Source organism: Phalacrocorax carbo, chromosome 26 (genome assembly GCF_963921805.1).
Source record: "Phalacrocorax carbo chromosome 26, bPhaCar2.1, whole genome shotgun sequence".
NCBI lineage: Eukaryota > Metazoa > Chordata > Aves > Suliformes > Phalacrocoracidae > Phalacrocorax > Phalacrocorax carbo.
In genome coordinates this window covers 419393-433564 of record NC_087538.1, presented here as the reverse complement: position 1 = coordinate 433564, position 14172 = coordinate 419393, and the positions used below count along the sequence as shown (strand labels likewise).

The following is a 14172-nucleotide window of genomic DNA, read 5'->3' as shown; positions in this document are numbered from 1 at the left end:
CTTCCACAGTCACAAGACCCCGTGCTGTTAGTATAATGTCTCGTTGCCTTCCCTAGAAAGGCACTGAAGCAGAATGGCCTCCCTGTCACTGCTCGCTACCAGCAGCAACAGAGGCCTCAGAAAGGCCAGGATTTCGAGTCTTTCACCAGCAGGCCAGGAGTAGTGCGTACTACGGGATGTGGCCACTTGTAGCCACTTGCAGTCCAGACGCTCAAGGTGGTTTTAGCTTCAGCTGCGGTGATTGTAGGCACTGAAGCTTAAACCCAAAAGGAAAGAGAAAAAGAACAGCTCTCCAGGCACACACCGTTCGGAAGTTAAAGCAGAAGAAAGGCCAGCGTGGCACACGCTCAAGGACAGGGCTGCCTATAGCCCTTTGGCAGGGAAGCTTCTCCCCAGCCAAGCGCATTTCTCCTCCTCTCCTACAGTTCTCCTCCCTCTCTGTCCCCGTACCTTCAGCTGCAAGGTCTGACTGCGATTCAGCACTGCCCGGAAAGTGAACTGTCCCAGGAGCCTTCCCTGCTCCTCACGTTCCTACTTCAGGCCCAGGAGAAACACAGGGGTGGAGAAACCAGAGCGCCTCACACACTGTGGGAAGACTGAACTTCAGTCGGTGAAGCACGGGTTTATTTCAGCTACGCAGTCAAAGGAAGACGAGCGCAAGGAGCAGACAAGAAGCTGCACCTAGGTAGCACGCCACGCTTGCCTACTCAGCGAGTCTAGGCTGCCACCCAGAGAAGGAGCAGATGTTCCCAGGGGGAGGGGGGTAACCTGAGGGTCACAAATGCCCACGGGGATTGAAAGCCAGAAGGGCTAGGACAGTGCGCTGTGCCACCTCCTCTTCCCTGTGGCTCCCCGAGTTCCATCATGCCCCAGAACCTTCCTTTCAAACAGTATATTGGACAGAAGCGCAATACAGCTCCAAGGAGCTTGCTGCTTCTGCGAGCCAGGAGGAGGCCAGAGGCCGCTGGACTCTTTGACCCATACTCACCCCCGGCTTAGAAACGCTGTGCAACCCCCAGCCCCCCACTCTGGAGAAACCACTCACGTAGACAGCCATGTCCTTTGGAGCTCTGCAGATACTGTCTCCAGGGAACGTTGTCCTGAAACGTGGTCCATGGTGACTGCTCTGGGAAGGATTGGCCCAGACAGCTTGATGAAGGCTTGTCCCCGACTTCCCAGCAAGGGCCAGCACTTTCCCACATGGTTTTCAGGCTGGAAGGAGAAGAAGAAACTACGTTCACATAGAGAAGGGTGCCCTGGCTCTCATTCCTGCTATGAGCATCACAGGATTAAGAACTGATTTGGCCAAGCAGCTCGGCTCTGAACCGCAGACAGTGCCTTCGGTCGGACCCTGCGGGTACCAAACAGAGAAGCAGCCGTGAGAATTCACGGGTCACAAGAGCACGTCAGTGGAGAAGCACTTGCATGGCAGCGAGCTGGGTGCGCTGCCTGAAGAAGCTCTCTGGCCTCTCTCGGTGTGCAGCAACTCGCCAAGAACAAGCAAGGGATGGTGCGGCTGAAAGGCACCGGCCCAGGGCAGGTGGCAACTAGGGTCCCACCTGGACAAGCCTTTCCTGTAAGGAGAAGCCATTGCTCCCCCCATCCAGTCCCACCTCCTCCCACTGGCACCTGCCAACTCTTCAACTTGTGCAGGCGGCTCAGGGGCAGTGCCAGGACAGCCTGCAAACGCAGCGTGAGGCCCTCCAGCAGGGCAGGCTCTCAGCACCCGCTTGTGCTCACTAAGAGCCCCCGTGAGCTCACGCCCGAGACCTCTGCAGGCACCTTTCCCACTCTGCTTCCATGCCATGCTGACAGTTTGCACGATGACTGGGAAGACACAGCATGCAGGACCAAGCGACCCTGTTAGAAGCTTGCACAGAGGACCTGGGGCACTCCGGGGGAGAAAATACTCATTTAAATTAAAAGAGCTGGGTGTTGGCTTTGCAGCGCCTCTCTCTGCCTGCGGGCATTTGCTCAGTGGGGGGGAGGGAGGGTGGGGGGTTAACGCATCCCCTGCCCACCCCGCGGGTGGCTGAGCTGGGCTGGGGATGGCTTATGTCCACAAACAGGAATTTTTACATTTAAGATAATATGATTCTATTTTTATAAATAATAGATTTATTTTTTTACAAATAAATATTTTGAAATTATAATATTTGTATTATGTATACGTCTATGTATAATATCATATACACATACACACATACATAGATATGTAGCTACGCATCCCACCACAAATCCACACAGGGAAAGGGGAGGGGGTGTCAGGAGGGACTGGGATGCGGGAGAGGGGTGACATGACCCCGGGGCCCAGGACTCACCGCAGCTCCTGCTCTCTGCACTGCCAGGCACATGGCACAGCTCAGGCACTTCTGTCTCTCTCGGTCTGTCTGTCTGTCTGTCCCTCCCTCCCTCCCTGTGCTGCAGCCCCGCTCACCCGACTGCCTTCCACCTCAGGGCACCCACGGGTGCCTCACAGCTCGCACCCCACGAGGCCGCCCCGAGGCACAGCTCAGGGGGGCCGGAGCGGGGCCCAGGCCCAGCTGGCTGCTGCCAGGACAGGCCCGGGGGCGGCCTGGGGCTGCGGGACAGGCCTCGGGGCAGGGGCTGGGGCCGGGGCAACATGGCCGCCCGGCAGCCCCTGCCCCAGGGCTCCAGCTCCCAGCATGCCCCGGGGCGCGCCTTCCCGCCGCCCGACCCTGCGCGGGCACCGCGCCCCCAGCCCGAGCCAGCCGCCCCCCCGCAGGCCCCACGGCCGCCCCCCCGGGGCTGCGGGACCCGCCGCCACAGAGACCGACAAGGCACCGGGAGCGCGCAGGGACAGAGACGTGGCAGAGGGAGCGGGGCAGGGGGACAGCGGGGAGAGGGGCAGAGGGAAAAGGCAGCGGGGAGAGAGAAAGGGGGAGGCCGGGACGCAGAGCGGGACACAGGGCGAGGGGAGGGCGGGAAACGACCCCGAGAGACTGAGACAGAGGGGCTGTGGGTCAGGGCAAGGAGGCGCAGAAGGGCACAACAGCCGCGGCCTCCAGGGTGGAGACGCAGGAGGAGCAGAAGGGGCCGGGGAGCAGGACGGAGGCCCCGAGAGCAGCAGGGCCGGCCGAGCGGGGGATACAGGCGGGAGAGAGGGGACAGGCGGCAGCACAGAGGGGAAACAGGCGGCCAGGACACGGCGACAGAGAAAGGAGAAGGCCAGGGAGCGGGAGAGAGGTGTAGGGAAAGGAGACCACAGCAACAGGCTGTAGGACAGACAGGGAGGAGTTAGAAAATACAGGCACGGAGTCAGACAGGGAAGGAAAGAAAAAACCAGTGATGGGAGATGGGAAGAGAGTAAAAGTAGCAGTTCTGGGCAACTGCCCCATTTCTTGATCACTGCCCAGGAACTGCTTGCACCGTATCCGATCGTCGCTCATGGGCTCTTCCCTGAGCCCCTCTGACCGTACGCCAGCAGCGTGGCGTTATAACCGTGCCAGGCGCTCTCCAGCACTCCCTGACCATGACCACCAAAGACCTCTCTCTAACAAACCACCAAGAGCCTCCTCTTCATAAGCGAGCCACCAAACGCACACACAAGCACTGCTCTCTGCCAGGAGAGCCCTCGCTAGCAGTTTAAATTAGCAATCAAGACTGGCAAGCACGCTTGACAGCAACACTCAGTTCCAGGATGACAAGACATGTAGATAAAATCTAGCCACTGCTTCACACCAGGAAAGTGATAAATGCCGGTCTTTTGCGTTACGCTGACATGAATGTTAGTAACGGGAGATAAAGGAACTGACCGGCCTCCAGCTGCGTATCAGTGACAGCTGCTTCCAGCTGGTTCTTTGACTCAAGGCTTAGCTGGCCCACGGAACTGCTGGATCCTGCGGAGATGAGCGTGCCGTTCTCGTCCTTTAGGAAGCTCCTCTGAGACCAATAGGCTGGATCAGAAGCAAAGGCTTTGCTGTGCCCTGGATTCCTAGGGTCACTCACGCCTGTGCTGTCGCTGTTCACAGAAGTCACACACCTGCTTCCCGCATCCTTCTCTCCCTGCCTATTAACATTACAACTGCAGCATCAAACTACCAGCAATCAGGCTTTCACTAATAACTCATGGTCTAGTCTGGGTTTAAACCAAGTTCAACAGCAAGGCACAGCTTCATCTCCTAAGCACACTAGAGAAGATGCTGAGGTGGGAAGGCTTGTAGCTGTGGCTCATCTAGCCTAACCCACAGCCCAGGAGTTAATGACGTATGCCGCACTTTAGCTTTCGTCGTGCAGAACAATCCCTAGAGTCACACTGATGCAGCCTGCTTGATTTCTGGGTGCAACAAGCCCTCAAATACCAGATGTGTGGTTTCCTAAGCACAACTCTGCTGGATCGGTCAGCTCCAAAACTTAAAAAGCTCAACTCACCCCAAAAATGTTAACTTGCGCCCCTCTCCTGGTTTGGAATATCCACACAGCGAAGCACCACGGAAGCCTTGTTCACCAGACGGTTGCCGGACAAACCCCGTTGTGACACAGAGCAGCAAGTCAACAGGAGCACAGGCTGCACAAAGTCAGTGCTTGGCAGCAACCTCATCCAGAGCAGGAACTCCACTGGCAGAAAACCTCTTCAGCTTCCGCTGGACTTAGGAAGGGACTTCCTCAAGCCTCTTTCCTCCACGGCTACCCCAGCAAGCAGCAGTGGGGCAGCAGTGGGGCAGCGCTGCCCGGCTCCCCTCCTGCACCACTGACAAGCAACACAGCAGGCACGGTGCAAAAATCAGCCTCCACCAATGGCCCCGAGCGATCCGCATCAGAGATTCAGAAGAAGGAACGGCGCAACGAAACCACCAACAGAAACACACTGGTTACTACCAGGGCGGAGCAGCCGGCATGGTGTGTGCTATCCTAAAGCACTCTGAGCATGAGGGACACAGTTTCCCCTCAAACACAGCAAGTGAAATCCACCTGAGGTGGCACCCCAGCGCCTCTCAAGGGAGGCCAGCCGTGCGGCCGTGTAGCCGAAACAACCAGCCAGAGAGCGCAGCGTGACCACAGCAGTGCCCAGCGCCTTACGAGACGCACTGCTGGCGCTGCTGCAGGGACAGGGCTTGTGTCCACCGGAACAGAGGCTGCTGTCAGCCCAGCGGCAGCCGCCAAACCCAAAAGAACCCTTACACCTGGTAGCATTGCCCCAGTCCGGGAACAAACCCTAAATCCAGAGGCGCCCCACACCTGGCTGCACCCACCAGACCTAGCAGCAGGCACCTGACACAGCAACGCCCCCAAATCCTCAAGTTTCCCCCAAAATTGGCAGCAACCAGCAGACCCAGGCACACCCCCCAAAACCTGTCGGCGACCTCCAAACCCACAAACACCCCCAGACCCAGGGGCACACCTTAAACCTGCCAAGAGTCCCCCAAGCCCACAAGGAACCGCCAAACGCAGAAACAGCCCCAAACCGGGCACCTTTCCCCACACCAGGCAGCACCCCCGAAACCTTGCGGCACTGCCGGCCCCAGCGGGGTGCAGCCGCCCCAAGCCTGGTGGGGGGAGGCCAGGCCGTGGCAGGGCGGCGGGTGAACAGAGTAGGCCTCCGTGCCATGGAAGCAGGTTCAGCAATGGCTGAAACACCGCTTTGGTTACAAATCCAAAACTCGGCACCGTATGGGCTGCGAGGAAGAAAATTAACTCCATCCCAGCCCGAACCAGAACAGACGCTGTCTCCGTTACGGCTTGATAGCAGCTTTCTGCCGCTCTGTCGTTTATTGACACCGTGGGCATCCACACCCCTGCTTGCCCCGATAGGAAGTTTGGCCCCAAACTGCTGAATCCCTGGTTTTGCTGCTGTTACAACGCGGACAATTGTGCTACTGACTTCTATTTATTGCTGTGCCATTCTGCTGAAATTTACGCTTGACCCCTGAAGCTGTTGCTCAGGAGTGTGTTACAGAATCATAGAAACACAGAATGTTCTGAGTTGGAAGGGACCCACAAGGATCATCAAGTCCGGGATCATCCTGTCCCTGCACAGGACAACCCCAAATTCACACCACGTCTCTGAGGGGGTTGGCCAAGTGCTTCTTGAACATCGCCAGGCTTGGCGCCATGACTGCCTCATGACAGAACCCCCGGGTCCCTCCCCACAGAGCTGCTCTCCGGCCTCTCATTCCCCAGGCTGTCTGTACATCCAGGCTTGCCATGCCCCAGGTGCAAAACCCAGCACTTGGCCTTGTTGAACTTCATATGGTTGGTGGTTGCCCAGCTCTCCAGTCTGTCCAGATCCCTCTGAAGGGCCTCTCTGCCCTCGGGAGTGTCAACAGCTCCTCCCAAGTTTGTCGTCAGCAAACTTAATTAGCGTTCCTTCAAGTCCTGCATCCAAGTCATTTACAAAGAGATTAAAGAGTACCGGCCCCAAGATGGATCCCTGTGGAACCCCGCTAGTCACTGGCCACCAGCCCCATGTAACCCCACTGACGAGAACCCTTTGAGCCCGACCCCCCAGCCAATTGCTCACCCACCGCATTACGCGTTTATCCAGCTGTGTGCTGGACATTTTGCCCAGGAGGAGACTGTGAGGGACAGTATCAAAAGCTCTACTGAAATCCAGAAAGATCACATCAGCTGGCTTCTCTTGGCCAACTAGGTCCGTGACCTTGTCATCCAAGGAAATCGTATTTGTTGTCACTCCCCTATAGGCCCTCGCATTCACCGTCGCTCCCCAAATCCATATCCTGGCGGGACTGCCCCAGGCCCTTGCAGGAGGGCTGGAGAAATGGGCTTGGGGGGCGAGGGGGTGGTTGCCGTTTCTCCGGGGCCCGGAGGGTGCTGGGCCGGTCCCGCAACACCTGGCTGGCTGAGTTGGACAGCCATTTGGGCCGGGGCGGAGGCGGGCGGGCCGGGCGGCCGTCCGGGCTGGTGGAGGCTGGTTCCCCGCCGGTGCTCCGTGGCTGGTGGGCCGCTTTTCCAGGCACATGTGACGGCTGCTGGTGTTGGGTCCAGCTCTTGGAGGTGCTGGGGTGGGCAGTCCAGGTGTCCGGGTGTGAGGGGCAGCTGCTGGTGTCGGGCCGGGCTCTCGAAGCTGCGGCGAGGCGCCTGCGGAGAGAGGAGGCTGCTGAGGCCCCGCCACGGCTGCGGTGCTGGGTGGGTGGCGGGGCAGAGCTGCGCGCCCCATGGCATGTGGGCACCCGGCTGCACGTGGGAGCTGTGGGCACAGAGAGCTCTGTGCAGAAAACGGGGCACCTCGCGCCCCTCGGCTGGGGCTCTGCTCCCATGAGCTGAGAGCTGGGAAGGTTGCTCACCACAGCCTGGCTTGCTGGGATACCCTGGCCAAGGTGAACCTCTGGAGATTACAGCATCACCTCACAGGGTGATTTCTGCTGCTGGGTTCCCTGGCAGGGAGATGTCGCTACTGCAATTCTCACTTTCTGCGGCAACGTCATCCCTCTTTGTTTTCCTGCCTGACTTTGCTCTGCCTACGTCTGTTGCTGGGTCTGCTCTTGTCCAGGCAGGGTCACTTTTAACTAATACTTGCAACAGTAAGGACACGTTTCAGAAAAGAGGGCCCATGGGTTGAGAGGACAGTTAAAACATCTCACAGCAGAAACCTCAGTCCTGTTTGGCCAGTAACTAACTCGGCACGCCAGAATACCCTACCTCAAAATGCTTCGTGGCTAACAGCAGCCATCTAACGCAGCAGTTTGGCTGCACCTGCCCCCCGCCACCAACTCACCGCCTTCTCTTCCTCCACAGGCGGATCACACAACAGAAAACCATCCCAAGCAATATGGAGCCCACGACCGCCACGGCGCCTTCTATGCAGTACTTCTGGAAAGCTTTTGGATCCATAGCATTTCTGTTTCTCGTGCCATCCACGCCTGGAGGAAGGATTCTGTGTGTTAGTGTGTCCTGCACACTACTGCTCATCTCGCAGGAGGCCTGACATTGCCAGGAGATGCTCATTCTCGCTTTGGTAGCATCTCTGAGCCACGGAACATCCTGGGGCTGCGACATCTCCTTGGCTTCAGGAGAAGCAAAGGAAGCTCCCAAGGTCGTTGCAAATCAACACACTCTGGAGCCTCTCTTTCTCCTCGCAGCTTTGCTTACGCTCTGGCATGGCCATAATCCAGTTTTCCCAGTGTCACGGGTTTGCTCCCCCTTCTTGGTGATCCTTCACGTCTGCACACACTTTCCTTTGTGCTCACCCACCTCCGCTTTGCAAGGCTTGCTAGAGCTGCTGCCTGGGGGCTCGCTCTGACCCTTTGGGAACACTCACGAGGCCATCAGCAGAGGGTTAGGAGCGAGTGTGTCTCTGGCACGCTGACGGCAATAACCTTCACACCCCAGAGATGGGAGTCACCCTCTCAGAGCTGCTCCTGCCTTCTTTAGAACACTTGCTCTCTACTAAGAGTTTGGCTGCTGACATGGTGTGCAGTAGCGAGAACTCGGGGAAGAGCCTGCAGACACGCAGAGATTTTGACCTGTGGCCCTGGATGACCAAAGGACAGCAATTACCTGGCACCTCCACTGACTGAATTGCCCCTCTTCTGTCATCAGAGACTGGCACCGCGTGACTGCCTCCTTCCTGAAGCGCCTCATTCTCCGCAGTCTCACGGTCCATCTCTTTAGAAAGAAAGCGGGTCAGTTTAATTAGGCATAATTAGATGTAAACAGACAGCAAATCCCAACCTGCTGAAAGGCTAGGGGATTGCATGCGATCTTGTTCACATTCCACTGAGTGCATTTCGGGCAAAGGGCAGGACGACGGTACATGACTCCCTTCAGAGAGGGCAGGAAGATGCCGTAGCAGGTTCAGCCGTGGAAAGAGCCCTTCTGAGAAGCACGTCCCACCGTGCCAACTCCATCGCACGGTAAGGCTACCAGGCACACGTGGTGGGCTGAACCGCAAGCTCTTGCAACCATGTTCTGGGCACTTTCACGGGTGGCGGTGAAGAGCCCACAGTCCCCCAAGACACGAGGAAAACCACAGCCGAGGTATCTAAAACACAACTGGAAACAGACAGCCAAACCATGCGAGACTGAATTCACAGCCCCTCATTTTAGCTGCCTTCAAGGTGGGCGTCCCGCCTCAAGCTGCCCGCCCAGCTCCCACCTGTCCCTGACTCCAGGGGGTCACTCAGAGTCCTCGGCCATCAAGGAGAACAGCGGGGCTGGACCGGCTGTGAAGCTGGGGCTGCTCCCATCCTGGCCAGGGGCTGCCTGCAGCGCAGGCAAAGCCTGCCGGTCTCAGCCACCCCAAGCTGCCTGCGCACCCTCTCTGCCGGCCAAGGGCACTCTCCCCTCCGGTGACTGGCAGGGTGCCGGCCCTCTCGCGGCTTGTCAGGAATCAGCTCCTCGGCAAGTCCCTCACGCATTCAAGGCGTGAGCGCTGCCCATCCCTGACAGCTGGATACCAACCTCTGCCCAGTCCAGCTCTGACCGCTAGGGGTATAACTGGGGCAGCAGCTCTCCCTGGGGCTCAGCTTGAACCACAGCTGGCAGCAGAGGCTCTGGGCCACTCTGTGGCTCACCAGCGCCTGCAAGGCGTGAAACTGAGAGTCACCGCAGTGAGGCTCTGATCAATCCCTTCCTGCTGCGTAGCTACGGCCGGGCCAGACAGGCATCAAACCCTCAGCTTCCCAAGTCTTCTGCTTAAGAGTGATATATACCCACCAAGCGCTGCCTTGTCCAGGTCCTTCAGGATTTCCTTCAGGACTTCTGATGACCGCTGGGAAGACTTGCCTCTTTCAGCTTCATACTTTGCTCTTTGGGGACCTTAACAGAAAGTAGCATGTTAAATTTCTCTCTGATAAAATACTGAAACAGAGTGCTTAGTCTGTGCAGCCAGTCAAGACTGACTACTCACCCCTGCGATGCCAGGGGAGCTCCAGCGCGGGATGCAGCCCAGAAGCTGGAAACGCCCTCCCTGTACCCACACCTGCAACCAAACTCCCACAAGAAGTTCCCATCACACATTGGGATATTCACTGTCAGAACTGAAGAGGAGAACGTATGAGGGGATCGTGTAACCACGTGGCACACACGGCCTATATTGTCACGCCTGCAAGAGATGTCTCGCTCACATCTGGGCTCTGAGCTGGCAGCTCTCCAAGGAAGTCAAAAGCCATGACGTACCCATGCGATATCCCAGCGTGTCAGCCCGGGAACCCAGACGGGAAGCTGGATATCCATCGCCTCCAGCCATGTCTGTAAACACACGACAGAGAAGCTCCCATGAACTATTTTAAGGCACTCCTTCAGTTCTGAACAGCAGTGAATGCAGTTCAAACGCAGGCTTGCTCCATGGCACTCGTCCCTCCCTTCCCCTCAAGAGCATCGTGCCCCGGGCTGTGGGCTGGGGCTCTGTGTCCCATGGGGACCTGGGTTCACCCAAGGAGAGCACTGCAGGGCTAGAGCAGGAATGCTCCCACCTTCCCAAGAGGGCATCTCCCAAGGACAGAGGTGCCTGAAGCTGAAAGCCAGGACCCAGCCAGGAGCGGCAGAGCCACGGCTCCCGGCACGACTGTCACCAGCCTGGAGCAGAAGCGCTCCCACGGGCTATTGCCTGGCCTCTGCAGAGCCACTCCGGCCCCAGCGTGCAGGCTGGGGGAAGGCTGCCCTGGGGCAGGGAGGCACAGGGCCAGCTCCAGCAGCAGCTTCTCACCCCGTGGCACTGCTCCTGACCCCACCGTTCACCTGGAAAATGCCCCTGCAGTGGCCACGCACCCCTGCGCCTCCCCGGGGAGCGTCTGCCTCCAGCTGCCCGTGGACCTGCCCACGACTCACCTGCCCGAGCCTGGCCCTGCTGCTCTCCCAGCCCTGCCCCACCACCACCCCAGCCCCGCTGTCACCCCGAGCAGCCGTGGGCGCTGTGCCACGCTGCCAGGGTTGGGGCTGGACCTTGCCTGCCCACCTACCTAATCCCCACGCTCGCCACGGAGCAGCCCCGACCTGCCAGGCTTGCAGGGCCATCAGGAGCAGGATAAATAGGTGGGTGGGGGCCGCGGCCCCCCGCGCCTGCACCATGCTGCTGCCGCTGCTGCCACAGCTGGCACTGCTGGAGCGGTGCCTGCGGCACAGCACTGCACAACACGGCGTGGCACAGCGGGGTCTGTGACCTCACAACACATCCACGCCCCCACGGACACGCCCTGGGCACCCGCGGTGTCATCTGACGTGCTCCGACAAGATCTTTCTGAGTCAGACTCCACGTGGGCCTTAATGGGATCCGCTGCCTTCAGCCAGCACAAATTCAGCTGTTTTCCAAAGGTGTTCCTCCCCTTCGTTGACAGGCCGCACAGCTTAACCTCTTTCTCTTTACATGCCCATACTGTTAACCTTGACCTTGGTTTTACTTCTTCCTAATTTATTGGCCAACCCAGCCTTTTGAAAATTCAATTTTCCAAGAAAGCAACAAAGTCAGTACTTTGGGATTTTAAAAAAGCAAGCAGCACATTTTGTGCTGTGTCTATAGTATGTAAATATTGTGTGAATATATTTCAAAAACACCTGTCTCTGTCTTTGAGATGAGAAGGATGCTTAGGGAGAGTTCTTTATCCTTTTGGCTTTCTGGGTTAAGAAACTGATTCACTAATTAAGCATCAATTAGTTTTGATTTAAGTAAAACACAGCCTGTCTTCTCGAGGGCTGCTTCGGGAACGTACTGGTCCAAGAGACTGAAAGATTAGCGTGGAGGGTGAGCCACCGATGGCCGATATGTGTCACAGTACAGTACTTAAATCATCGTTTTTTCCATAGCTCACCCTTTCTGTTCTCTCAAAACCTGACGCACCTGAGCAGCACCAACCTGACACAGCTGATGCTGTGACCCCGTGCCTCAGGTCACCTCCAGGCAGTAACAACTTCACAGCAAGACCCAATTTCAAGGAAAAGGCTCACCTCTGCAGAACTGCCCGCGCAGCACAGACCCTCGGGTGAGCTCATCTTCCCCAAGAGCCTGAATGGTCACCTCGGGAAACTGCAGCAGGCTGCTCGTTACCTGAGCCGCGAGGTCTCGCATTCTTCACTCTAAATAAAGAAAAACGTGCAGAAAGAGACTCCTGACAGCCAGAGACATTTCTGAGACTGACAGAAGTTTCATCAGGTTGCCGTGAATAACCTCCCGTCCACCTCCTGCAGCTCTTCTCCTGAACAAAACGGCGCTCAGGGCAGCTTTGGATCTCACAGCAGAGCAAAGGGAGAATCCTTTGCCTTTCAGATGCCTACGAGGTCACCAACAAAAAAGGACGCCGGGGTATCGACAGGATAAATCACAGGGGAAAAAAGCCCAATACACTGAGGTCAAGACTACTCACACAGGTTAGTACGATGCGATCTGAGACAAATCACAAGGGCATTGAAGGGCAGCGCTGACAAGGAAATACAAGTTATACAGATGGGCCTGCTGTGGAGAAAGGTTATGCTCTGAAGGCCGGGCAGTGGAATCGGCTGCACTTCCAGTCCCAGGCACGGGAACTCTTTGAGAACATGTTCCAGTACCTTCTGCCAGCAGGAAACGCACGAGCGCGTGACACACGGGACGCGGCCGTCAGGGTCCCGCACTAGGCACAGGGCAACGTTTTGATGGAAGTGCTTCATGATCACTCATAGAATATGTTCTACTAGTAGCAAGGTGGTTGTAAGAAAAAGAGTGAGCAAGTCTCTTGCAGCAGGGCAGCTAAGAGCAGTCAGGAAACCTCCTCACCTGCCGTGAGCCGCCCCGAGTCACCCTGCCTTTGCCGCTGCCTCCCGCGACAGGCCAAGAGCACAGAACTTTGTGTAGACAAATTGGAAGTAAAATTTCAAGGATTTAAACTAACTGGGGAGATTGGAGTTTAAGAGCAAACCACTCACCTCCCCAAACTCCCCACCAAACCAGAAATAATTCTTCTCTGGTGGAAAGCTCAAGCCTTGACACAGTACCACTCGGTCATTTCTTTCCCACTCATAGCAAAACACCTGCATTCAGTCCAAAACCAAAACCAAAAGTTTTCTTCTAAAAAGCCACTGCGTAACAGATATGGTCTGTATCAGAATTCTAAAGTCAGTCAGGCTTATTGCGCCGATGCTCCACAAGCTCCCCATGATGCACAGATCTACAGCAAAAGGTGAGAAGACACAATTTAAGCTCTCTATCCCAACAGCCCCGATCCCGCATCTGATGCAGACCACAGATTTAATCCCTTTAAATGAGAAACAAAGCCAAGACACATCAGCATTTGAAACTGGAGTCACTTTACCCAGCTGCCTCCTGTGGTTATTCTCCAACACGACTATTCCTGCATGCAGGAGCTGCAGTCCCTCTCCAACGCGGCCAAGCTAGCAAAAGCTCCTCAGGTCACTCCTGAAAGTGTGCTCTGTTGCACACTGCTTGGCGTACCTGGACAGGCGGGCGCAGGCGCCGAGTGTCTCAGGGCAGAGCGCACACGCAGCCGTCCCGACAGAGGCAGAGCCCAGGGAAGACAACGTTCCCAGCGCTCCCACAGCGCCGGCCCCTCGCAGCACCAGTTCCAGAGTCACGGAGTCACAAGGGAGAGAAAGGCCTTCCGGAATCCCTGGGGGCAGCTGGTCCAGCCCCTGCGCAGGCAGGGTCCCCCAGAGCAGGCTGCCCAGGGCCAGGGCCCGGCGGCTGCTGAACCCCCAGTGCTCAAACACACCCCTTGCAAACAGCCGCCCGACGAGGGGAGCTGCGGAAACGTTGGCAGCCCACGCGACAGGCCCAGGGGTTTGGGCACTCGCTCCGACCAACTGAAGTATCCTCTCCTCCACACCAGTAAAACACCACCCCACCAGCAGGGGCTTGTCACCATTCTTCCTCCAAAACTCTCTTTCTCCAAAACTCTTGCTGAAACAAGCTTTCATTTATTATTTTTGGTTTGATTCCCTCACTCACACAAATTTTCTGACACAAGAGAAAGCCCTTTATGGAGTGGATGGGATTTACAATCACAAACACCTCTGCGTTCGGTTTTCAGAGAGAGCCCCTTACTTTTTCAGGGAACTCAGCTTTTGGAGGCAAGGACCTACTGTTCGGGGATGCCTGAAAAACGCCAACAGCGCAAAAGCAAAGGAGAGAATTTAAAAGCTTAGATCCACAACGGGTTCCTTGTTCTGAAAAATCAGGCTTTGAATCTGTGCCATCGGGAGGCTTTCCATCTGCTCACAGCCATGTGGATCCTTCTACCCATGCAGCAGCCTGAGATCACGGGG

The 14172-nt window shown here is 56.9% G+C and overlaps 1 protein-coding gene across 2 annotated transcripts in view; it reads right to left on the bottom strand.

Annotated features, from left to right (window-relative positions):
• Positions 1-1152: 1152 nt before the first annotated feature.
• Positions 1153-14172, bottom strand: part of LOC135317587 (cadherin-related family member 5-like) — a 30425-nt gene continuing 17405 nt past the window's right edge. The window contains exons 3-7 of one of the 2 annotated variants that reach the window (XM_064473902.1): positions 10099-10170; positions 9637-9738; positions 8479-8586; positions 7697-7841; positions 6418-7059 (exon numbers count right to left, since the gene is read on the bottom strand). In XM_064473902.1, the coding sequence (XP_064329972.1) occupies positions 6657-7059; positions 7697-7841; positions 8479-8586; positions 9637-9738; positions 10099-10170 (830 nt within the window). In that variant the 3' untranslated portion in view covers positions 6418-6656. Of the gene's footprint in view, positions 1213-6417; positions 7060-7696; positions 7842-8478; positions 8587-9636; positions 9739-10098; positions 10171-14172 lie in introns of those variants that run through there. The other variant, XM_064473903.1, reaches the window with a different exon arrangement.